Source organism: Rhinolophus hipposideros, assembly GCF_964194185.1.
Source record: "Rhinolophus hipposideros genome assembly, chromosome: 10".
NCBI classification, from domain to species: domain Eukaryota; kingdom Metazoa; phylum Chordata; class Mammalia; order Chiroptera; family Rhinolophidae; genus Rhinolophus; species Rhinolophus hipposideros.
The window spans coordinates 34,759,409-34,785,338 of NC_138056.1; the positions used below are offsets into that span (position 1 = coordinate 34,759,409).

Sequence of the window (25,930 nt, forward strand, 5' to 3'; positions counted from 1 at the left end):
TTGGGGAACAGCCCTCACGAGGCCAAGATTCAGATCTTGTTGAAAAGTGTGGTCCACCTGATGGCAGAAAAAAATTTACTGGGTTCACTCCAGGGGTGACAAGAAATTAGAGGGTTCTGGAGAGAGCTGGTCTGATGAGTGGAAGGCTTGGTGCAGGGTGTCTGCTCTGTGTGACACTGAGATTGTCTTTCATACACCCAAACACACAGGCACAGGTGAGGCTTTCATGCGCATGTCTGTCCATCACCCCTGAGCACCATATGGGACATCCTTATACCAAAGAATAACACAGTTTTCAATATCCAATCTCTTAAGCATTTATTAGACACCTACTATGCGCCCTCCAAAAGCATCTAGGGATACAGAACTCAATGACTCTGGGCGCACAGCCCTGTCTCCTGAGAGCAGAGTGAGGAGAGAGCTCAGTACTTGTCGGGCAGGCCCGCAGGTCTGAAGTGATTGGGGTCTTTGCCACTCCGGCCCGATTCGTTGGCATGCTGGTTGGCCCTTGAGTCCTCCACTCCGTGACCACTGTCTCCATGCTTAAAATGGTCAGTGACCCTCTGAGAATCCTCTCTGACTTAGCTGGAATGGAGAAAGGCAGGGAGGAGACTCAGAGGCTGATGAGCAACAGCCCACCCTCCCAACTCTCTCCTTTCCAAAGGATGAATGACGCTGAGAGGAGTCGTGGAAAGGGACACCCCCCCCCCCCGGGCACAGTGCACTCAGCCCTGGCTGACCCCCCTCATTCTGGACAAATAGGACAGGGTAGGAACCACCCATCCCACTAGCCTTGCTCTGGCTCTCCCAGCCTGTCAGACCCCACACTGGGCACAGAGGGGCAGCGTGAACAAGAGGAGGAAGGGCCACCGTCTCCACAGGAATCTTCAGTGTAGGCCCCTCCTGGCTCTCTAAGGCAGCGAAGCTCTGCTCACCCATCCCTGCAGCCCCAGGAGCCCCTGTTACCTGATCTTTTCAGCAGCCCAGACGCCCCCAGGTCCCTTTTTTGCAGCGTCATAGTTCCCGTGGGCATGGAAGTATTTGTCTGCACCTCTGTGATTGGCTTCTCTCATGTCCACATGTCTTTAGCCCCTGAAAGGGAAAGAAAATGTGAGATGAAGGTAATCACATTTTTTGAAATAGAGGAATAAAAATGTTTCTTTTACCGATTCAATGATTTGAGCCTGTGAACAAGCCCTTGGAGATTATACTTATTTGAGAAAAGTATTCCTGTACTTTTCACTCCTGGGTTAACATTATGACAATCAGACTTTGGTACAAGTTTCATTGTATGACTTCATTTAAAGTTCTGTTGCTAGTTTGTCTTTGGCTGTATGATGTGTGGAAGGAAGAGGTGGGATAGTCTTTAAGGGATGATTGGTTCTACATGAACCTCCACCTGGAAAGATGGAGGGACCTCCCGAGTGAGGCATGAGGACAAAGGTGCACCCAACCTAGTCAGTAGGAAACATTCACCCCATCCCTGTGGGCAAAGTGAGGGCAGCTCATCCTGAGTAGATCCTGATGTCTGGGCACATTCGGCATGTGGGCAACTGTCAGAGTTCAATCAGCAGGTGATAAAGGTGAGGTCCCTAGAGAGCTTTAAGGAAACGGGGTAATCGATGCAGCACAAGGACAACTGACCACCAGCTCTCAAGTTCAGTGTCCTCTCAGTAAAATGGGGGAGTACTGCTTTCGCCAGTGTGGTTTCACAGAAGAACTGAGAAAATACTGTATAACGTGGAGAAAATTGTAGGTGCTCAATATATCATCTCTTCTGTGGGCCTTAGGAAGAGTGGACAAAAATGTAAGAGTGCTACACTAGATGAAGGTGAGGGGATGAATTACAGATATCAGGAGACTGATCAAGCTAGAATAGAATGGCCCATACTCTACTGAATAGGAAAAAGAAATATCAGATGTAGAGTTTTAATCATAGTTCATGTAATACCTCCATGACATAACTTATCTCTATTTTATACATTTCGTTTCTGGAATTCATAATTAGAATTTTGTTGGAAGGTATAGCAATTTTTCTCTATTTGTTCCCTCTGAGTTACTGATGTAAATAGATTCTTGGAGTCCAGACTTGCATAAGAAACATTTCCAAAATGTCTGACACATATTGTCACCTGGGGGCAGCAAACCCAGAAGGAGTGGTTCTCCGCCTCTAGTGTGCCCAGCATCAGCGGGACGCTCCGTAAGGGCTGGATTTCGGGCTCAGCCACAGACCCCGTGATGCAATGGAGCAGGTGTATGTGCAGACTCAGGCGTCGGCATTTCACAAAGGATCCCAGAGAACAGCGATTCTCACGCCTGCTGTTCTGAGCTTATAAACAATGATTCATAGACAATGACAGAAAATAACACAAAATAATTCTGTGTAATAAACATGTTTTTGCCACTTTACAATGGTTATGTCACTCTTGCTATCGTTTCCTGGCCAGATCTCAGTCCCAGTAAAACCGTCATCAGGTAATTCATTGTGCCTTTTATTGTGGGCAGAGGAGCTCTATAGAGTTTCCTTCCAAAGGCACTGTGTCCCCACTATTGGCCATTTGCTCAGATACAGAACACAATGTGCATTCAGAAATCCCTTCCTCTCCCACGTGCGCTCTCGTCTGGGAGGCAGCAGAGCCCCGTGGTGAATAGCAAGGTCTGGGAGCTTGACCTCCTGGGTTAAAGAAATCCTGCTCTGGTTTGGGACAATATTAGGTATTTTAATCTCTTTGTGTCTCGGTTTCTCTAAGGGGCAATAGCACCTCTATCGCAGGATTAAGGATTGATTCTTGAGGATGAAAATGTGTTCATGCATACCTGTAAATCTCTCTGAGAGTGCCTAGCAAGTATGAATAGCTCAGTTAATCTGGGTGTAATTTCTAAGTCTTTAGGCGGTGGGAACACACTGCCCACTCGTTTGATGCCCCCACTGCTTGGCTACCTGAGACAAAGAAATAAGCTGTCCTGGATCTCCCACTAGGGGGAAGTAGAGGCCATCTTGTGTTAGAGAACGGGATACCTGACTACAGATCCCCTGCATATTTGTGCTCAAAGTTGGAGCCCAGACCGCACGTAGACTCAGACCTGAAGATCCTCATAGAACAGTGCAAAGCTGGCCAGAGGAGCCAGTCGGTGGGGGGACAAGACAGATGTTCTTTAAGGGCACAGACTTAATATAACTAGCAGCCAATAAGCCCTAGATACCTAAAGCACAGCACGGTTAATATAGACAGCATTGTATTATAATCATGAACTTGCCAAGATGCTAGCTCTTAATTATTCCAACTACCAAAAAGAAAGATAATTATATAATATGAACAAGATGATAATGATTGCCACAAAGGCAATCTTACGACGATATAGAAATTGTGAAATTAACACGATGGATATCCTAAATCTACACAATGCTATATGTCAAATATATTTCCATTAAAAAGAAGTTTGCGTAACTGTTGTCATGAAAACAGTGCTTATTTTCTACCCACTGTGGTCTTTGCCCAGTGGGGATGTGGCCTCTGCTCACAAAGTCTTGGGGGCAGCCAGATGCAGCCCCCCACATCCCATTCTTTGGTCCTTACCTTGAGCAGCCTCCTTGGGGAAACTTGACTATATTTGGCCACTGACATCCAGGACCAGGGAGAAGAAAATGAGGACCACAGGAAGTTTCATCCTGCTGCAGAGAGAAATAGATGCACCAAGGACGACACACGTTTTGTTATTTTTCTTTATAGGAGCATTGTTGACTCATTCTTATAGTTTAAAAATAAACCCCACACAATATATTGCAATGACATATATGTTACATGTAATATATTTGTACACATATATACACATGTGTAGATAGATGATTTATATGTAGACAGATGGAATTTCGGAGGGTCCAGGCCTCCATATCCAAGTGTCTCACTAGTTTACCGTATGAAAGATTGCAATGGGCTTTTGTATAAACCACTTTCCATTTTAGTCATCCCCTATCAGCCCTGAAACCCAACTGTACAGGAAATTTCCAAAAGACATTTGGAAATTTTGTGACTGATATACCGCTCTGTGACATGAGGTGAGTTAATCCATAAATATTTGTGGCATGCGCTCTACCCATCACTACCTCACACAGAAGAAGCACACGACAAAATCCCTACTCCTAAAGTATTCATATCTGGTGAATTCTGATGTGGCGGAAAAGAGTTAACAAAAAGTGAGCCCCAGGGGGCTAGCAGAAGGTAATTTGATCAGAACTCTGAACTGCCTGCATGCACTTCCCAGGAAATGTCCAGGCCCAGCCCCTACAAATAAACATATCTGTTGAAACACTCCTAGAAAAAGGAGATAAGACCCCAACTAGAATTGTCTGGTTGTTAGCACCTGCGCAGACTGCTGGGGCCTGCCCTTACCCTGAGCTCCGGTCTTATTATAGTATAATTATAATAAAATAACCATTATAGCTTGCCTACCCCTCCCCCATGGGCTTTTCTATATGCATTCTGGGTAAAGGCATGCTCAGAAAGAGACCAGTTGTATAACCTGCACGTGTCAATCAAATAACTTCAGTCTATATGTCAAATATCCTGAGTTTATATGTCACATCCTCTGCTGCAAGAAAAGTAACTCCATTTTCCTTTATAAGAAAAGCTAACCTGAAGATCAGTGCCGTCTATTCTAGATTTTGCCCCCAGTAACTTCTCTGTCATGCTTCTCTTATTAAATAAACTTTCTAACTTCTATCCCGTTATGCCTTGTGAATTGGTTTGCAACCTGCAAATGGCCATGACAAAGTCTAATTGTGAGAGCAGTAGATTCAGGAAAGACGCAGAGAGCTGGCATGCAGTACAAGACAGCTAGTGGGGAGAAAGAATCTCCAAAGAGGAAACCTGTTGGAAAGTTCTAGCACCTCCCCTTGGCTGTTCGTTCCTGCTGAGACTCCTGGTGAAGCTGAGCTGCCTGTGCCTTCTGCCCGCGGGATGTGCCTGGTTCTGTACATACTGACGCTTTGCTAGTGGAACAAATGAGCAGAGAGGGTTGAAGCAAAACACTGAGATGTGTGAAATTCCTCTTGGTCAGAACACAGCTTCCAGAACATGATGGTTATTTTTCATACACATCCAATTTCCCAGATTGTGCAACCTGGCATCTCACAGAGCTGTAGCAAGTTGGGATTGTCTGGCTGTTTTCAGTCTCACACCTTGTGGGAAAGGTTTCTTTTCTTTTTCACAATAATGTACTGACATGTGCTGTGAAGGATAGTCAATACTAGAAAAGAGATTTGATTGAAGAATGTGAGAACACAGGGCAAGTGGTACAGTGGACTGTGCTGCATTGCAAGGGACAGCTCAGGATGAAGCTGGGACCCCAGTGTACAGGAGGAGGAAAGAAAGACAGACAACGCAGGAAACTAGAACTCCCAGCACCCACGGCAGGTGGACTCAGCACCGGAAATGGGGGTCCTTAAGGCTCAAGTGTGTTCATGATCAGTTGCTGTTGAAGGTCATAACACAGGTGATACTCAGAGGGCACTGGGATGCAGAGCTGTTGAGCTATACTGTAGAAACTTGCTACAATGTCCTGGAGAAATGGCATACCATGAAAATGAGAAAAATGGCTCACTGGCTGTTAAATTATTAGAAAAGAAGAACCATGTAGGATGCAGAGAAAGCTGGCACAGAATGTAGCATGAGCATGCTGGGAGGGTGTGATGTCAGAGAATAGTAGTTGCAACCAGAAAAGCAGAGCGTGCTTTGCTGTGTGAGTTTAGTAAGATTATCTTGGGAAGATATTTTATGTAAATGCTATGAGGGTGATGAAGTCTATGGTACAAAAGTGGAATTGTAAAGGTTGTTGGATTTTCCTAGAGAAAAATAGAGCAATGTGTGTATAATGTGGCAGAGATGATGGGGGATCCAGAGGACAGATCTGGTCCTTTCTTCAGATGGAAACTGAGTGGGAGCCTGAGGAGAGCAGTAGGGCAAATAAAGCCCAGCCCAGGGAGTACCGGCTCAGGGTTCTGCCTGGAGAGCTTCCATGGAGAAAGGGGATGTGAGCAGTGCATTGGCAATACAAGGATGTATCTCCAAGCAAATCATGGAGGCTTGAGAGCCGAGATTTTGTAAGATGATAAAGTAGTCGGGAAGGAGGTAGGATTTGTGTTCCACCATTAACACAGAGATGTTTTGAGTAGGACATTAGAAAGAGGATTGGAGACCCACCATGAAGCAAATCAGACCAGGATCAGCTAGTGTTTGGGAATTTTTTTTTCTTAAAGAGTCTATTGGGGAAGGGAAACAGGACTTTATTGGGGAACAGTGTGTACTTCCAGGACTTTTCCAAGTCAAGTTGTCTTTTCAATCTTAGTTGTGGAGGGCGCAGCTCAACTTCAGGTCCAGTTGCCATTGTTAGTTGCAGGGGGCGCAGCCCACCATCCCTTGCGGGGTCGAACCGGCAACTTTGTGGTTGAGAGCATGCGCTCCAACCAACTGAGCCATTTGGCTACCCAGGAGGTGAGCGGCAGCTCATTGACTTCATTGTGGTTGTGGAGGGTGCAGCTCGCTGGCCCATGTGGGAATCGAATGGGCAGCCCCGTTGCCCAGAGCTCATGCTCCAACCGGGAGAGCCACCCTTCTGCCCCTGTTTGGGAATTCTTGTGTTGGATTCAAGCCTGCCAAAATCAGGAGTGATGCCTCTTTCTGGGTCTGGGTCACCTTTCAGTTCTTGGAGGTGTAATGAGATGAAAGTTGGAGGGCAGATAACTGTTAAGGACTCCCCTGTGCCTTTGGTTCTTATCCAAAGCAATGCTGAGCAACATTCGGATATTCCCCACACAATTTCCACTCCTGGGAAAGATGGGATTCCCTGTGGCTCGGGTAGTCCTGGTTCCTGAGCTGGCTCGGCTCACTTGGTCTTAGGAGTCAACATGGTGGGAAAGGAGGCAATTGTCGACTCTGCACAGCCATTGGTCGTGGGTGTGCTTGGGGGAATGCATCACAGAGCATGGCATGTGATGGCCACACGCCGTTCTCCTACTCTCCTCAGGGCAGAAATCGTGGGCCAGTGGTCACACCCCGTTATAATTCTGAGTCCCTTTGGGGACATTCAATGCTGGAAATTCACTCTCCACTTTCTCACGTCATTAAGTCATTCTCTTCTTTGACAGAATATTATAGAGAAAGCAAGCACAATTTCTGGACACCAGGAAGGACTATCTCCTCACAAGGACTTTAGCAAGCGTTGCAAGTTCTCTTCTTTTGTCACTTAATGTATTCTGTCTTCTGGAAAGGGACACACAGTTCCTTGCAGGACCATGGCTAGAACAATAGACAATAGTGGCAGTCAGCTATTTTTACTTGTTTCTGCTGTAAAAGAAAGCCATCCTGTCATGGTGACATAAAGCCCATAAAGGGATTTCCTAAGAGACTCCATGAGTCACTGCGTCCTGGTTTTCAGGGACAATCTCAGAGCTTATTGTCCCAGCCTAATTGTTAATAGGGACACTCTCTTTTCACTCTCAAAAGTGATCTGGTTTATATACTGAATTAGATGGTACCCCTAGTCTAATAGCCACGTGTTACTAGGCTGTTGAGGCACTTAAGAGACCACCATTTTTCTGATATAATTGATTTAAGTGAAATAGAAGAACACCAAGGCTCTTAAGAATCAGAAAACCGAAGTGAGACAGCCTCACAGCTACCATAACCGAGCCTGACACCTGAGGCCTAAGTCCCAGGCTCAGGGACAGTGGGAAGAATGGTGAGCAGTTCCATGAATATGAAATGAGGAGAGTAATGGTACCGACCTCAGAGGGTTGTTGTCAGGAGGACATGATTAATGCTGACAGGGGCTTGGATCAGTTTGGGGCACATGGAAAGCATTTCACAAAGTCTAGTTTAACCAAGAAAATTTATAATAATTTATACTTCACAGAAGACAGAAAGATTAATGACATATCGTTACCAGTAACACGTTATTGACACATTAATAAGTAAGATTACTAATCAGAATTACTCTTTTAAAGATCAGGGTTTCATTTTACAGGCCCTATCCCTAACAATTGAGTACTATGTTCACCAACGCACATGTACACCAGTGTCATTGCAGATTTATCGATAACAGCCCCAATTTTAAAAGCCTAATTGTCCAGTCACATAGAATGAGCTAATAAATCATGGTATATGTATACAATAGAATACTGTACCTTATTGAACAAGAACAAACTATTGGTATAAGCAACAATGACTGCATGCTTCTCATAGATACAGTATCACGTGGAAGAAAGTCAGACACACAAGAGAACATTCTGCATGATTTCTTTTATCTGACGATCAAAATCAGGCAAAACTAATCTACAGTGAGAGAGGTCAAAATAGGGTTTCCCTTTGGTGGGGGACCTCAAGTGGGCACAGGCATGCGGCGTCCTCTGGGGTGCTGGCAATAAAATGCATCTCAATCCGATGGTGGTAAGATGGGTGTTTATAGACATAAAAATGAACTGAGCTAAATCCTTTACTGTGCTTTGTTCTATGGGATATTTCTTACTAATGTTATGTATTTCTTATTTGGTGATTCTGTCAAATAGCTTCTCTCTGTCAGGGCATAATGACTGTTTCTTCTTTGATGCCTGTTTGACATTATTCCATGTTTTCCTGATGAGTGTTTTCGCTAAGCACCTGATAGGTTCTATCACTAGGTGGTAGCAAAACCAGGGATAGTTGTTCTCATTGTATTGAGCGTAAAATAATCTGAGACATTGTTCAAAATGTTGATTCCTAGCCCCACCCCTCCTCCAAGATTCTGATTCCGTAGCTAGAAGAGGAGGCTCAAGAATGCACTTTTTCTACAAGCACTCCCAGCACATTTAAATGTGGGTGGGCCACACAACAAATTCTGGCATACACTGATCTAAGGGAGGAAATATACTTTATTATGTGCAGAAAAACTTAGCCATTGCCACCGAAACTCTGTTTTAGAAATTAGTGTGCTGAAAACTATAAGACATTTTTGAAAGAAATTGAAGATGACACAAAGAAATGGAAAGACATTCCGTGCTCATGGATTGGAAGAATCAACATAGTTAAAATGGCCATATTACCCAAAGCAATATACAGATTTAATGCAATCCCCATCAAAATCCCTATGGCATTTTTAAAGAAATAGAACAAAAAATCATCAGATTTGTTTGGAACCACAAAAGACCCCGAATAGCCAAAGCAATCTTAAGGAAAAAGAACAATGCTGGAGGTATCACACTGCCTGACTTTAGCTTGTACTACAGGGCTACAATAATCAAAACAGCATGGTATTGGCAGAAAAACAGACACATAGACCAATGGAATAGAATTGAGAACCCAGAAATAAAACCACATAAATATGGACAGATAATCTTTGACAAAGAAGCTAAAAACATACAATGGAGGAAAGACAGCCTCTTCAATAAATGGTGCTGGGAGAATTGGATAGCCACGTGCAAAAGAATGAAACTGGACTGTTATCTGTCACCATGTACCAAAATTAATTCAAAATGGATCAAAGACTTAAGCATAAGAGCTGACACAATAAACTGCATTGAAGAAAACATAGGTACTAAACTTATGGACCTTGGGTTCAAAGAGCATTTTATGAATTTGACTCCAAAGGCAATGGAAGTAAAAGCTAAAATAAACAAATGGGACTATATGAAACTTAAAAGTTTCTGCACAGCAAAAGAAACCATCAACAAAATAAAGAGGCAACCAACTGAATGGGAGAAGATTTTTGCAAACAGTTCCTCCGATAAGGGTCTAATATCAAAAATATACAAGGAACTCATGAAACTCAACAACAACAAAACAAACAACCCAATTGAAAAATGGGCAGAGGACCTGAAGAGACATTTCTCCAAAGAGGACTTACAAATGGCAAATAGACATATGAAAAAATGCTCAACATCACTAATCATCAGAGAAATGCAAATAAAAACCACAATGAGATATCACCTCACCCCAGTCAGAATGGCTATCATCAACAAGACAAATAGCAACAAGTGTTGGAGAGGCTGTGGAGAAAAAGGAACCCTCATACACTGTTGGTGGGAATGCAGACTGGTGCAGCCGCTATGGAAGGCAGTGTGGAGGTTCCTCAAAAAATTACAAATAGAATTACCATATGACCCGGCAATCCCTCTCCTGGGTATCTACCCAAAGAATTTGAAATCATTTATACATAAAGACACATGTGCTCCAATGTTCATTGCAGCTTTGTTTACGGTGGCCAAGACATGGAAACAACCAAAATGTCCTTCGATAGACCAATGGATAAAGAAGTTGTGGTATATATTCACAATGGAATACTATTTGGCATTAAGAAAAGATGGTATAGGAACATTTGTGACAACATGGATGGATCTTGAGAGTATAATGTTAAGCGAAATAAGTCAGACAGAAAAAGCAGAGAATCCTAGGATTTCACTGATATGTGGTATACAAACCAAAAACAAGACAAACAAATGAGAAACAAAAACTCATAGACACAGACAATAGTTTAGTGGTTACCAGAGGGTAAGGGGTGTGGGGGGAGGGAGATGAGGGTAAGGGGGATCAAATACATGGTGATGGAAGGAGAACTGACTCTGGGTGGTGAACACACAATGGGATTTATAGATGATGTAATACAAAATTGTACACCTGAAATTATGTAATTTCATTAACAATTGTCACCCCAATAAATAAACTAAAAAAAAAGAAAGAAATTAGTGTAAAGTGAATATCATAAAAAAAAGAACAACACATGAAGTTCAAAATGCAGAAGAATTGAATTTGTCAAATTTCAATAGAAAAAATATAAAAAATTCAATTGCAATATCAATAACATCAGCTTCAGTTCTGTGTGTAAGGACCCTGGGTCACCACTTCTCTTTCTAATGTCTTAATAAGTGAAAAGCTGAACAGAATGAACAAGCAACTCTTCTTGGATTCATAAGACAGGTGAGGACACAGAGCAAACCACTGCCTCCTCGACTGAAGAGACAGGCAGAGATCAAGGCTCCCTGGAGCCGACTCAGGAGCAGGACCTGCTGGGGGAACGAGAGTCTGGGTAGGGAAACCTGAACTGAGATCGATGAATTGCTGGAAGCTCAGTGAGGCAACTCTGAGAGTTAAAACCTCCAGGGGGACCCAGTCATAGGGGGTCCTCCACAATGTTGTGAGATTTACCTTCAGGAGCTCAATCAGGTCCTCCCAGAAAATATCTTGGAAAATTTCTCCTGGTTTCCAGCAGTGGAAGGGGAAAGGAGAAGTTAGGACTTCAACATATACATTTTGAAACCCATTGAAGCCCTCTGTTCTTACCTGGTCTGCCCTCAGGGGAAATTGCATTAACAGAGTCTAACTGATCTAGGGGAGGGACTAACCCACTCCAGCCTGCTCTAGTTATCCTGTCCCACTTGAGGGGAGAGAAAAAATACCTGAGAAATACTTGTCAAGTTCACAGTCCAGAGACAAAGGTTCACTGATAACCGAGCCATGATCATAGGAGGATAGGAGGCTTCCCCTCCCACCACCACATTGCTGAAGGCCTGTGCTGTCGTAGGTCCTTTTACCCAGAACACCATGTCTGGCTGTCAAGAAGAAATTACAGGGCATTCCAAAGGGCAAAAACACAATTTGAACAGACAGAGCAAACATCAGAACAAGACATGGTGAGGATGTTAGAATTATCAGACTGGGAAATTAAAACAGCTGTGGTTAATATGCTAAGGGCCTTGTGCATAAAATGCGCAGCATGCAAGAACACATGGGCAATGTAAACAGAGAGAGGGAAATCCTAAGAAAGAACAACAACAAAAAATGCCAGACGTGAAAGACACGGTAACAGAAATGAAGAATGCCTTTGATGAGCTTCTTAGAATGGACATCATTGAGAAAAGATAGTCTGAGCTAGAGGATATATCAATAGAATCCTTAAAAATCAAAAAGCAGAGAACAAAAACTGGAAGAAAAACAACAACAGAATATCCACGCACAGTGGGACAACTGCAAAATGTATAACATACATGAGCAGGAATACCAGAAGGAGAAGAGAGAGAGAAAGGAACAGACGAAATATTTGGAACAATAATGACTGAGAATTTTCCATCAATGTCAGATACCAAACTACAGATCTCCAGCAAGTTCAGAAGACACCAAACAGGATAAGTGCCAAAAAACCCCCCAAAACCAAACCAAAAAACCCACAAATAAACAAACAAAAAAACTAAACCATATGATTAGGCATATACAGAAAATCAAAGATAAAGAAAAGTTCCTGAAAGAAGCCAGAGGGAAAAATCCACCTTACCTATAAGTCAGGGGTGTCCAAACTGTGGCCCACAGGCTAACTGTGGCTCGCAATCCATTTTTTATTGGCCCGCAGCAAATTCCAAAAATATATTTAGTTTACTTAAATAAACCAGGTGAGGCAATATGTACTTCACCTCGAGTGAGTGGCCCGGCTATTTGTGTATTTTACCGAATATGGCCCTTGGTAAAAAACATTGAAAAAAGTTTGGACACCCCTGCTAGAAAGGAACAAAGACAAGAATTACATCCAACTTCTCAGAGCCCATGCAAACAAGTAAAAAGGGGAGTGAAATGTTTAAGATGTTTAGAGAAAAAAAAAACACCATCCTAAATTCTGTACCCTGTAAAATTATCCTACAAAAGTAAAGGAGGAATAAAGACTTCCTCAGACAAACAAAAAGTTGAGGGTATTTGTTGGCATAGACCTGCTTTGCAAGAAACATTTGAAGAAGTTTTTCAGAGAGAAGGAAAATAATAATAGAAACTGAGATCTACAGAAAGAAAGAAAGAACATTGAAGAAGGAATAAGTGAAGGTAAAACAGTATTAATAACAGTACATGAAGTGGGTTGGGTAAATTCAGACTTTCCCACACTGCATCCTATTCTCAGCTGTGTATGGAGCCTGCTCTCACCCGCTAGCCTGCCGCCACTGTCTCCACCTATTTCTCCTGCCCCTGCTTTATTTTGACATAGACTCACTTCTCTGAGACTGTGTCTCAAAGCTCCCAAACCTCCTCTACCTGCACTTCTATTAGTGCCTTCTGATGGGAACCGTATGAGAAAGTTCTATTGGGACTAACCACCTTGCATGCCATTTTTTCTTCTTTCTTGACAAATAACTGAAATTTGTCTGTCCTTTGTAAATATAATTTTATCATTACTCTCCTCCCCTTAGGAGTTCTCCTCAATTCCTTTTTCAGAGAAGAGTTGTATGCCAGTTATCCACTTATTTACTTTTAGCTCCACAACCACCCTTCTTTGCCCTGCTTTTGATATGGGGGAAACATTTCTCCTGTGCCAGCTGGGCACAATGCTAATCTTTGCCAGGAAAGGACGCTGGAGGCACAAGCAGAAAATAAAGACACCTATTCCAGGACTCGTGTGCTTTCCTTCCTTCTAGCTCTTGTGGTGCTCTTCTCATGTTCAGAACACCTAGTGGCACTGACCCCAGAGAGCTGCAGTGGTATCCCTAGGCCACTGAAGTTTCCCGATAATTTCTGTGGCAACCTAGCTGGATTTGCAGTGTGTTCCCAGTACTCTGCCTGTGTTAGGTGGGTTGCATGGCAATATACTACAGACTGGGTGGCTTAAACCACAGAAACTTATTTCTCAACTTCTGGAGGCTGGAAGTGCAAGATCAAGGTATGAACCAATTCAGTTTCCAGTGGGAGCTGTCTTCTTGGCTTCTCGCAGTGTCCTCACAGTGTAGAAAGAGAGATAGCAAGCTCCCTGGTATAGCTGATATTATGAAGACACGAATCTTATTATTAGACCAGGGTTCCACCCTTAAGTCTTCACTTAACCTTAATTACTTGTTAATCCAAATACAACCACACTGGAAGTTAGGACTTCAACATATACATTTTTGGGGGGAGTCGGGGCACAATTCAGTCCATAGACTGCCTCTTCCACAGCTGGCTTCCACGGAGTTCAGGGGCATTCTACCTCCTGCCCCATGTGGTCTGTGAGTTTTCAAGAACCCAGCTGCCTTCCCAGGGAGTTCACCTACAACCCTGGGCAGTTTCCTGCTGACTTTCATGGGCACTTCACGGGGGAGTTCTTGTTTGTCAGCTCTGGCTTCTGACACCCAACAAACTTTATCAGCCCTCCAGTGGGTTATAGACTTTCCGACAAGGTCTGATCTCAGCATTGTGTACTCTTTAACCATTAGTCATTATTCCTATTACCAGTTAATTCTTTTATTAAAATTTCCTTTCCCAAATTAACAACTTTCTGCCTCCTGACTGGACCCTGTGATAAAAGGGGTCTTCTCTATCTTGCTCTGTCTTCCACACTTCCAAAATTTTGAGCTAGTTATGCAGAAGCAGTGAGGAAATATTCACAAGTAAGGTGGCATTATATCTTCATTCAGGCTTGAGATAAGGCAATGAAAATAGAGTGGAAGAAAACTGTTTGCAGGCAATTTTTAGACGGCATGGACAGAAATTGTTAATAATTGGATTTGTAGGTGTTGCTCAGAAATGAACTGAATATCAAGGTGCCAGTTGCTGGAGCAGGATCCCATGGTCCAGTCGTTCGATGGCTGTATGCCTTTCCCCACAGACTGAGACCACTGAGGAACTTATTATTAATGGGGTTAAGACCTGGGGACAGAAAGGCGACCGGACACATCTGAAAAGGATTGAGGATGCTTGACATGGAAGGGCCATGAAAGAGCAACTTTGTAACCAGAGGTGCCCGAGGAGGAGCATGATAAGGGTCTGATAAGGGGAAGACTTGTGGCAGTGTGTCTGCCCCGTGTGATGCTGTATTGTGTCCCCTACACCCAAACACACAGGCACACGCTTGGCCTTCCCGTGGGTGTTCACCCATCACCTCTTCGTATCAAACAGGCAGTTCTTATAGCAAACAACACACAGTGTTCAACATTCAATTTCTTAAGCTTTTATTAGACACCTATTATGTGCCCTCTATCAGCTTCTGGGGACGAAAAGCTCAGTAACTCAGTGTCCTTGTCCTTAGGGGCGCACAGCCCTGTCTCCTGAGAGCAGAGTGAGGAGGGAGCTCAGTACTTGTCGGGCAGGCCGTCAGGTCTGAAGTGATTGGGGTCTTTGCCACTCCGGCCCCATTCGTTGGCAAACTGGTCGGCCATCGAGTCCTCCACTCCGTGGCCACTGTCTCCATACTTAAAAAGGTCAGTGATCCTCTGAGAATTCTCTCTGAGATTGCTGTAATGGAGGAGGACACGTAGGAGATGACTCAGGGCTGATTTGCAACAGCCCCACCTCCCCCTCTCTCCTTTTCCTAGGAATGACTCTGTGAAGAGCCAGGAAAGAGGGGCTAAACACTGACCCTGCCCGGGTACTGCCCACTCAGCCCCGGCTGACACCCCACGGCTTGGTGGACAGCACCCACAGGGGAGGGGAGGAATCAGTCCTTGGCTCTCTTTTTGGGGACAGGCCCACACATCTTCACAAGCCATGCTATGGCGTGCTGGCGCACAGGCCCTGTACGGGGCATGGATGGAGAAGGTGGACAGGATGGGCATGAGGAGGAGCCCACTGTCCCTACAGGGTCCTTCTCTAGGACACCAACTGGGATAAGTGCCTTAAGGATCCTCCTAATCCCTATGTTCACCCATCCCTGCAGCCCCAGGAGCCCCTGTTACCTGAGCTTTTCAGCAGCCCAGGCGCCCCCAGGTCCCCTTTGAGCAGCGTCATAGTTCCCGCGGGCATGGAAATATTTGTCTGCACCTTTGTAATTGGCTTCTCTCATGTCAGAGTACGCTCTCAGCATGTCCCAAGCCCCTGGGAAGGAAAAGACACGACCAAGAGATACCAGGTGAAACAGAAAACCGTGACACCTCTTAGTGAAGAATCAAGGAATGAAAAATCCGGCATTGACTCAGTTCCAGCCTGTGGTCACAGCACCCTGGACACCATAGTTGAGAAGAACATTCCTTGCTCCTAGCTGGCTTCTCCAGCTGACTCTAATGAGTGACATTTACACGAGGGCATAGCTGTGTTGTACCTGGTTGTCTGATCCCTGTGATGCTATGTATGGGCTCCATCTCACTTAGGTTCTGACATGTGAATAAAGGAGAGAGGGGAGGAATAGTTACAGAATAGGATTTCTCAACGTCCGCAGTCTCGACATTGGGGCCCAGATACTCCTTTATTGTTCAGGGTCATCCTGAGCACTGTGGGGTGTTCAGCAGCACCTCTGACTCTGTCCCCTATGTGCAGGAAGTATATTCCTGCAGTGTGACGACAAAACTTATTTCCTGACATTGCCACATGTGCCTGGGACACAAAACAGCTCATGATCGAGAACCTCTGTTATGGAAAGAAGCTACATGCGATAGTATTCAGGGAACTTGGAGAGTGAGGTGGTTATGGAGAAGGTGGATTCATACATGATCTACAGACATGTAGCACTTCTGCCTTGAAGCCTAAGACATGTAGGTCTTCTTGCAGACAGAATGCCTATAATTGTGACTCATGTCCCTCTGAGTGTTGAGGGCATAAGTGGCATCCTGAAAACTGTCTACATAGACTGATGATGTGGGTTGCCTGAGGAAGCAAGTGCTAGAGCTGTGGTCCTTTTTCTCAGCCATGACTGCACTTTCTAATCACCTGGGAAGATTTTGGAACCTCCCATGTATGTGGGGTCTCTGACTTTCTCAGGGATACGGGGGTCCATACAAACATATATGTTAAACTTGGTTGCTTTTTCTTGCTAAAAAAAAATAAACATTGATAACCACCTGGGAGGATTTTCAAAGTCCAAAGCCATGTCACACCTCAGGCCGATTACCTCAGACTTCCTGGGGGTGGGCCAAAAGCATCAATTTTCAAATGCTGTTCAGGTGATTCCATCGTAGCTGAGATTGATAACCACCGAGCTTTAGGAAGTGGTACTCAGACATATCCACCTGCCAAGAGCTGTGACCTCATGCACAGCTGGGTTCAAACTCTGCTGTGCCACCTGCTGACTGGCAGTTAGTCCCTGCTCAATGCACTCAGCTGCTCTAAGCTTCTAAGGTGGGAAAGATGCCAGCCTCATCAAGGAATTTTGCAGTTAAAGGGGGGGACCAACCGTCCCAAACTTGCCCAGAATTGTCCCTGTCTGCCTAGAATGGTCCCAGTTAGCCCTGAAAGTCTCATGGAAAACTCCTCAGACCTGGGCAAACCAGGATCGGCATCACCCTAAATTGTAGGGAACTGCTGAGCTCCTAGTAGTAGAGGTTTGATAGATGTTACTACTTCCCGATTTTGTTTTAAAAGGCTAGGAAAGGGTAGAAATAGACTCACCCAGGGACAGTGCACTGACAATAGGAAGTGCCAGCAAGAGCTAAGATGAGGTCTCTCTAAACTATCCAATTAGGAAATGGAAGGAAGCCAGGGAGGGAAACAGGGAAGGCGGGAGGGAGGGAGGGAAAGAGGCAGGGAGAAAGGAAGCTATAAGGGAAGAAAGGGACAGAGGAGGAGGAGGAGAAACTGTAGCTCTAATCATATCTCACTCTTCATGCTATTTGGTCTGGGGGAAATTTTATACTATTTCAATACTTATTTTGTGTCTACTAGTCAAACTTACCTTTCAGCTGGGAATGATGAGTGTTCTTTCTCTAGAAATAAACCCTGTGGTTTTTATTGTGTTTGATGACAAGCTCCCCGAACACTAGGCACATTCTACCACTAGGGCAACAAAATCTAAGACAGAAGCCCCAACCCTTAAGGGTGCTCAAGGTGAATCCTAGAGGCCACGTATGTCATCCCACCTTCATTGACCTTACCTTGAGCAGCCTGTCCCATGAACGAAAACCAGCTGTCCTCACTGCTGACTCCCAGGACCAGGGAGCAGAAAACGAGGCCTATGAAAAGCTTCATGATGCTAAAAGGAAAGGAGAGGGTCAGGGAGACACAGACTAGACTGGTACACTCCCTTTTGGGATTCTTATGTCAAAGAGAGCCTGGTTTTTCATTTCCATTTGTTCTCATTGCATTGTAGCTGTCCATGTAGGAAACACTGCAGTAGGACCTCACTCAGAGCCGTCAGCCCAGAGCCCAAGATGGTCTAACAGGTCACCCAGGTGGTACTGATGGAGGAAGATGTCAGTTAGGACCAAACAGACCTCCTAAAGCAGGCTGTAATTAATCAAGAAACATTTACACTGTGCCACCCTGCCAGTACAGACCTCATAATAGAACAAACACAAAACAGACTAATTATTTTTTAAAAAATTACAATCATGTGGGAAAAGAGAGAACAGAGTGAGTATTTAAAACTGATCACTCCTTAGGTTAGTCCCTCACCTGATTTCCAGTGGAGCAGAGCTGCTGGACCCTGCCTGCTGGAGCAAGGTGCCTGGTATTTATGCTAAGCCTTTCCTGTTGGGCTCATGGGGAGGGAAGAAAAGCTACAGTTGGCACCTGGGAAAAGTCCCTCCAGGTCATTTCCCCTAAAAAATTACAAAGGAGAGCTTACTGGACACCAGCTGTAACCTTCATCCACAGGTCATTTCCCCATTGGGCAACCCTGAGGAGACAAGGTACACGTGCCTGGGCAGCCATGGGTCTGGATGGCTCTGCTGTCAGAGATGGAGGGGCTTAGTCAGGGCTCACCTGGGCTTTGGAGAGGAAGGCTGTGGAGCACCAGGATGGCATCTGGGCTGCTGGAAGGTGTGCGTGGCTACAGGACGGCTCCTCCATTCAGGAACTTGCCTTTCTAGTCATTTCCTCAGGATGGTCCCTCCTGGGCCAGATGGCAGAAGTGTCAGACATGAAATCCCTTTGAGTGCATGTGTAAAGCCCAGAGCTTCGAAAGTGACAGGCTAGCACATCAAATCTCATGGGTGCCCTGGAAGGCTCTTTCCACCACTCTGTCTGCATATGCTCAGCTTTCTGCTCCAAGGTACAGGAAGGCCCCATTCAGCTGGCTCAGCCAGTGAGGAAGTGTGCTCTCTAATCTGGCTCCTGATATTATAACTGGAGCTTAGCACGGTGACCGATGGCTCCGAGACTTATTACAGTGATCACTCATAAGGTACGTAGGTACAGCATCATAAGATACTACAAATCACCATGTTGTACACGTGAAGCTAATATAGTGTTATATGCCAACTAACCTTTAATAAAAGATTTGTTTTAAATAAAAATAATCTGTCTCCTTAGTTGAGGACAATCAAGTGGAAGGGACTCTGCTTCCCTCCCCCAATCCTGGAGATCCCTCATAATGGGAGTGAAACTGTTTAGGTGCCAGGCACTGTGGGGACCCAGGCAGCTCCCAACTAGCCCACAATGGTGTGTTGATTCCTTTGAATTAAAATTTCTTGACAAGCAGCCAAATGCAAGAAGGGCACATCGACCCTCCTGTGTTTCCCTGAATGCAGGAAATAAGTGTCCCCTGTGAAAGTTTGCCCTCCGTGCTTTGGGGGACTGAGAGAGACACCCTTATCACCATAGTTAAGGAATTCAGGGCCAAAAGCCTCTATATACAAACTTTCTTATTTTTTTACTAAATTTCTACCCAAGCTCCAACCTGACTTAGATTCCTCAGTAATGAGCACCAAAACTTAAGTTTCTTTGTCTTGTCAAATCTTCCCAAAAGTAGTTTTTCTTTGTCCATAAAACTAGCTGATTTGATCATGGTCTGAACATCATTTATGACCTCCCGTGTCCATATATTAAATTGGTTTTTCTTCTGTTAATCTGGTCTTATGCCAATTTTCTTGTTAGCCATACAAACTCAAGATGGGTAGATGGAGGAACTGTCCACCCCCCCCCCACACACACACAATAGACCTAATGTATAAACTCTAAGAAACCTATAAAAGACAGAGGAGGGAACATGTGTTATGGGAAAATGGCAGTCCAACTGGAGAAGTGCCAGGCTCCCAGTGAAGGGAATGGTGGGGGGAGAACTCTTTGCTTCCTGTATTTCCTGGGAGTGGGGGATGGGGTGTCACTGTCTGCCCTCTTGTCACTGTGAGTTGAAAATACCAGCAGAGTTAGCTGTGTGAGATGAGGTCTGTATGTGTGTGTGTGTGTGTGTGTAGAGCCTCCAACTCTCAAGAGAAAATACCTCTTGTGTCTCATCCTAACTGAAAACATTCCAGAGAGAGAATTCTGTAGCGCAGCCTAGACAAATTGACTTTGTTCCAAACTGTCTAAAGACAGAATGAAGAGAAAAGTGATTCTCTGCCTGAAACCAAATGAAGTTTATTCTTATTTCTTCCCTTTGCTGCATTTTTTTGGACTAGCCAGCACGTATACTCTTTTTGACTCTCATCTCTCTGTTTAGTCAACTATTACATTATTATTTGCTATTCTTTGAGATACAATCTCAAATTCTCAAACTCTTGGTTTGAATAAGAAATCTAGCATATGGGAGGAGAGAGATATGCTAAGATTTTCTTTTGACTTTATAAAGATTTGTTATATGTATTTATACCATTTGGGAACAGAAGATGTCAACTACATTCATTACAACATAATTACCAGGGCAACAAATCATCAGTTGAGAACCAAGCTGACTTCTTTTTTGGAAACGTGAACAATTTCTGAAGTCCCATTGACTTATAGGAATATTTAATTAAAAAAACAACACACACAACTCTTCCCAGGACGAATTTAAATGTAAATTTATCTAAATTAACAACAGAAAGCATGTCTGTGTTGTCACATATATACTGGGGGTGCCAAAAAAATGTATAACAGTGGACATTTTCGTCAACATAGCTCAAGCAATAGTCTGCCATAATCAGAAGTGTCTGGACACTGATGGTAACCACTTTGAGTACCTCTTGTAATTACAGAAGTCAAACGTGGCTTGTATTGAGTATACAATACACTTGAGTATTGTATTGAGTATTGTATTGAGTATTATAATACAATACAATTTTAATACAGTTTTCCTTTTGTAAAATGTGTATACAGTTTTTTTGGCACCCTCTGTATATTGCTTACTACACTATCTGGTAAATGATAGGTAAATAATAGGTGCTCGTTCATTCCTTTAGTCATTCTACAAGTTCTCGTTGAGCTATTCCTACACGCCAGCACTCTCTCATGTGCTGGAATGTCCCTAGGCTCATGAAGTTTATGTTGTGCTGATCAATCAATAAGTACCTAACACAAAAAGAGTGACATTTCCCATTATCTAAATTGAATCCATTCCTCACAGTGTGTTAAGTAGCAATTGGTTTTAAGGGGTCAGAAGTAGCAAATTTTTTATAACAAATTATTTTAATTATTTCACATATAAAAAATAATAAGCCCTTTCTAGTCAAATTTCACAATTATCTGAACCACTTAAACCCCTATTAACAACATACCAAAGATAGCTACACAATATAAAATAATTTAAAACACCAATTACCTAATTATTTAATAATTAATGAGCCCATTAGTGAATGTTTTGTGTTCAATGCACAATAAAACTCTAGAAATTTGGGGAAAATATTCCATTTTCTTTCTATACTTAACCAGTATGTAGTATAAATTTTTTAGGTTAAAAAATGTTAAAGATAATAAAGTAAATAATATTTCCATAATAAAATACACAGGAATTTTGGTGACAAAATAAATAAAAAACTACACATCTAAGATTTGTCCATGTCCATATTCAAAGAGCTAGGTGACAGTCTTTTCTACTTGACACTTGAAGTTCCATGTACAGATGGTTGTAAACAATGGTCTGAAGCTATAGACGATACAATTTTTGAAACACACACACGCCCACGTAAAATGAATGTCTGTGTTGCCTTTCCTTTCTATTCACCCAAGTCATGATCACATGAGACTCTGTTTGCAACTATATTTGCAAACAGAGGATTAATGGATACTAATGTTTATATCTTGTTCACTCACTAGCAACAGGAGTCACTATTGTCTGCATGGTGTAAAGCTAAGGGTGGCCTTAGGTAGTGATATGGAGAGGAACCGCCTAGTAACAGGACAGACAGCAGAGTATCTGAAAATAAACGCAAGTAGGTCAAGTGGATCTGGTGGGGGGAGCCCATGGAGTTCATTTCTGATTGCTTCTCTTCTTCCATGAAAGGGGAAGTAAAGTCATCAACCATGAGGAGGCTGGAGGAAGAAGAGGTGTTGGCAATTTCAGGAGAAAAGATAAAGATGGTCATTGAGGAGAATGGCAAAGTGAACGAACTTGGGAAGTATAGTAGGATTGCAAGGTAGCCTGAGGTCATCAATTTAAAGTGAGAGTAGCCACCGTGGCTGTATATTTCTCCCTGGCCACATTCGGTTGTCCAAGGGCAGACTTGAAGTAGGTGGGAAAGTGCATGTCTCCACTCAATAAATACTTGCTGAATTATCAAATAAATTAACACATGCAAAAGTCAGAGGAGGATTCCTTGAAAGACAAGGGAGAGAAATATAGGGAGAGAGCTAACAAAGAGAAAGTGACTGAAGGTAAAAGATAGGGCAGACCACACGCTCCAAGTTCCAGGGGCCCAAAGGACCATTGGAGACAGAGTAGCCCAGAGTGTAGTAAGAGCAAGTCATTCTCTGATAAATGAGACAGAAAATGAGAGAGACGGGGGATAGAGAACTAAGGGAAAGTAGGGGCACCTGTCCTTTACCTGTCACAGGACTCATCACTCTCTACCTATTTGCATTTCTGACTTTGACCCTACAGTGCACAACCCAGGGGTGGGAACCTTGCCAGGATTATTGACAGACAATCTGCCATATATCTAAGCACAGCAGAGACATAGCACAGCACGCACCTGTAACAGGTTCTCGGTAATTTTTATTGATTGAATGAATCAATGAGTGAATGAAAGAGAAGTCATCTGCATAGATTGATAGAGGTAGCATGAAGGTGGAGTTTGGAAGTAAAGAAAATGGAAGAGCTTTGATACAATGATGTGCATTGTGTAGGATTAGTCACTGAGAGATGAACATGGACATTGTTTAGATGCAGTAAAATCCCAGCCTGCTTGGAATGGTTGAACTTGTCCAAAGAACCATATCCAGAAAGCAAACACTTATCCTCATACCTACCACTTCCGTGCTGTCCTTCTGCACCATCGTCTGGATTACTGTGATGAATTCCCACCTGGCGTCCGTATGTCCACCTTTGCCCCCAACTAGTCTCTTCTCAATATAGCAACCAGGCCTTAAAACACAACACAGGTTATGTCATTCTCTGCTCAAAACCCTCCAGACGAGCTCAGTGTTACCCTTCGCCAAAGCCCCTACAATGGCTTACAAGACTCCTCTGCCTGACTCACCCCCCATTGCCTACTTCTCTCCTCTCACTTGTTTTTGAGCCATGGACAATGCTCTCCTCCCAGTTCTTCAAACCCCCTAGATGCGTCTCACCCCAGGGGCTTGGATTAGCTCTTCCTTTCATCTGGAACATTCTTTTCCCGGATATTTAAATACCAAGGCTTTGAAGAGAACAAGCTCTTACATTTCAGGATGCTGGAAGTTTCAACCATATAATTAATGTCACTGAGAGGGTTCGCACTGAATATGTTGGAATGAGGGCAGTGAGTGAAGTGTGGAAATTTTCCATGAAGGTGGGAGAGGAGTGGGGAGATGTGACAACAAATAGAGTAGTGAGATGCTTTGTCCCCAAACATTACTAACCCAATTGTCTATATCAGAGCATCTGCTGGGCAGTTTTAGAATGCAAGTCTTTGGGCCAGAATCTTGAAAAGTCTGATTCAGCAAGTTTTGGGGTGGACTTCAGGAATGCCTGTGTTTGAAAATCTTTCTGTTTTGGAAACCACTTGTGCAGATAACATGGGTCAGGCTAGGGAGAGGCTGGTAGAGAATTTGACAGGAGAAGACACTCAAAGAGCATTGGGGGTAATGCATGTGGAACCTGTGGTGCAGAGTAAAGAGGATGTGGACCCCCTTTCCTATTCTATTGTTCAGGAATGGCAGGAGGTGTACCCCATGGGTGAAGATGACAATAAAGTGGAATCAACAGGGGAAAGGCAGGTTTCAGTGTTTGTAACTGGTGAAGGATATAGGCAAAGATAAACGGGATTACACACCCCAGAGCCTTCCTACCCAGGACTCTTTGGAAGACAGTAGTGGGAAGGCAGGTAGAGTGTAGAGAGGGTTGTGACTGGTCCACAGCGAAATTCATTTACGTGAAGTGAGGGCACGGACAGTATAGCAGGGTTTAAGAAAACAGTGGTTTAGCGTATTTGTTAGTGACAGAAGGCTGGGCTTATCTATTGCTTAGGGGCTGAGAGTAGGATGTCGTGCTGCAGATAGCTGATACTTATCAACCAGTGGAACAACCCCCCCCCCCCCCCCCCCGCCACAACGTCCAAATGGCATGTAGAATGAACAGTGGGGATGCCTTTCTCACCTCCTCTCAATGGTGCTGAAATCTGCTAATAACACAAGTTCTAGAGAGAATGGAGAGACAAAGGAGGAGAGTAGGGAAAGAGTGGTTAGTGAGGGTACATAAGGTACACTCTTAACACATTTTTAATATAAAAATATATAAATAAGGAGTTAGTTTTTCAAACTAATACATAGCATTCAAACTTGGAGGCAATAGACTTAATAGGTCAGGTCTTTCTGCTTTTTAAGATCGCTAATTGGTGGAAAGAGGACCCAAGTCTTCTCCCTAGAACTGGAGTGCTTCGTTTGTATATCTGTGAATTTCTCTTCTAGAGGCTCAGCCAGCTCATTCTGTCTGACACGTAGCCCAGATCTCCCAGTAATGACTCTACTCATTAAGAAACAGTCAACGTGCAAAGGCCTCTCTGAAGGAGAAGCTGCAGAGAATATAAATGGCTCACTCAAGGACCAGAACCAAGGACGCCAACAATGCCTTGTCTAGTGCTCTTTCTACTCTAGCTCGTTGCCTCCATACCTTAACCAGGGTTTCTTTCTGGAAATTTGTACATCCCCCCATAAAACTATGAGGGGTGATTTATGGGAATTCCAGGTTGGATGATTTCGTTTGGGAGAATGCCATCGTCCACAGCTGCCTCAACTTCTGGCTGCGGAAACCTAGACTTTGCCCCATACTTATCTCTAACAGAAAGCCCTGTTACAAAACACCAGAATACCTTTCCAGTGTTCTGAGTTTCCAGTATTCTGATTGTGACACTGAGTTCTCTTGGCAGATCCTAACGCTCAGCCACCTTAGGGGCAGCGAAGTTAAGAGCCAAGCCCTAGATTCAGGCAGACCTCATATGACTTCTGCTCTGCCACGTACTCCTACTGTGGAAGGGCATTTGTGTAATGAGCTGGAGGCGGGTAGGTGATGCCCTAAGGGAAAAAGAATGCAGTACAGTTTGATCCCATTTTTGTTCAGACGTTTTCTCACGGTGAAACACAACCTAAGAAGTTGCACATCAAGCAATGTCCGTGTTTCTAGGGCTCTCAGAATTCCATTTGGTGACATGTTTATTCGGTTATTCATCCATCAGCTCTTCACTGAGTGCCTTCTATGCAGCAGCCACTACACTAGGTGTTGGGCACACATGGAGGTGGGGGCGGGGGTGATAACCAGATGCAGGCTATGCCTTCATGAAAATAAGACTTGTAACTGAAGAGGAGAATGATTATACATGCATAGGGGGAAAATATCATATTCATGTGATGATAAAACCAGTAAGATTCCAATAAACAAATGGCAAAGATTATGTGTACAGTAAGCATAATGAGAGAAAAGAGAAGGCAAGGTATCACTAATCCTCCTAAAGCTGTTGGCCTCTCAAAGAACAACAATCTCCAGGGAGTGGCAGCATTACTCATCCCATCCTGACCTCCTTAAAATTAATAAAATCAGAAATGGCCTAGCTGTCCAAAGGTCCCCTGCCCCTTAACTTCCTGCCCTCCCTCCACAGATTCTTTGAATTGGGAGGACAGGAGAAATGACTTTCCTTCTGCTTTTTCTACTGAACAAGCGAATCATCAGAAATGTACAAGGACTGACTATTTAACTAAGG

General features: G+C 43.8%; 1 protein-coding gene across 2 annotated transcripts; it reads right to left on the reverse strand.

Moving 5' to 3' along the window:
* Window positions 1–422: 422 nt before the first annotated feature.
* Window positions 423–17,870, reverse strand: LOC308504454 (serum amyloid A-2 protein; the record flags this gene model as incomplete). Of its 2 annotated transcripts, none has more annotated exons than XM_081065090.1 (3): window positions 423–474; window positions 15,650–15,788; window positions 17,777–17,870. In XM_081065090.1, 3 exons carry the CDS (start codon window positions 17,868–17,870, stop codon window positions 423–425), a joined length of 285 nt encoding a protein of 94 aa, XP_080921216.1. The 2 variants fall into 2 exon arrangements, with proteins under 2 accessions (XP_080921216.1, XP_080921215.1); XM_081065089.1 differs by lacking the exon at window positions 423–474 and adding an exon at window positions 15,047–15,209.
* Window positions 17,871–25,930: the final 8,060 nt, after the last annotated feature.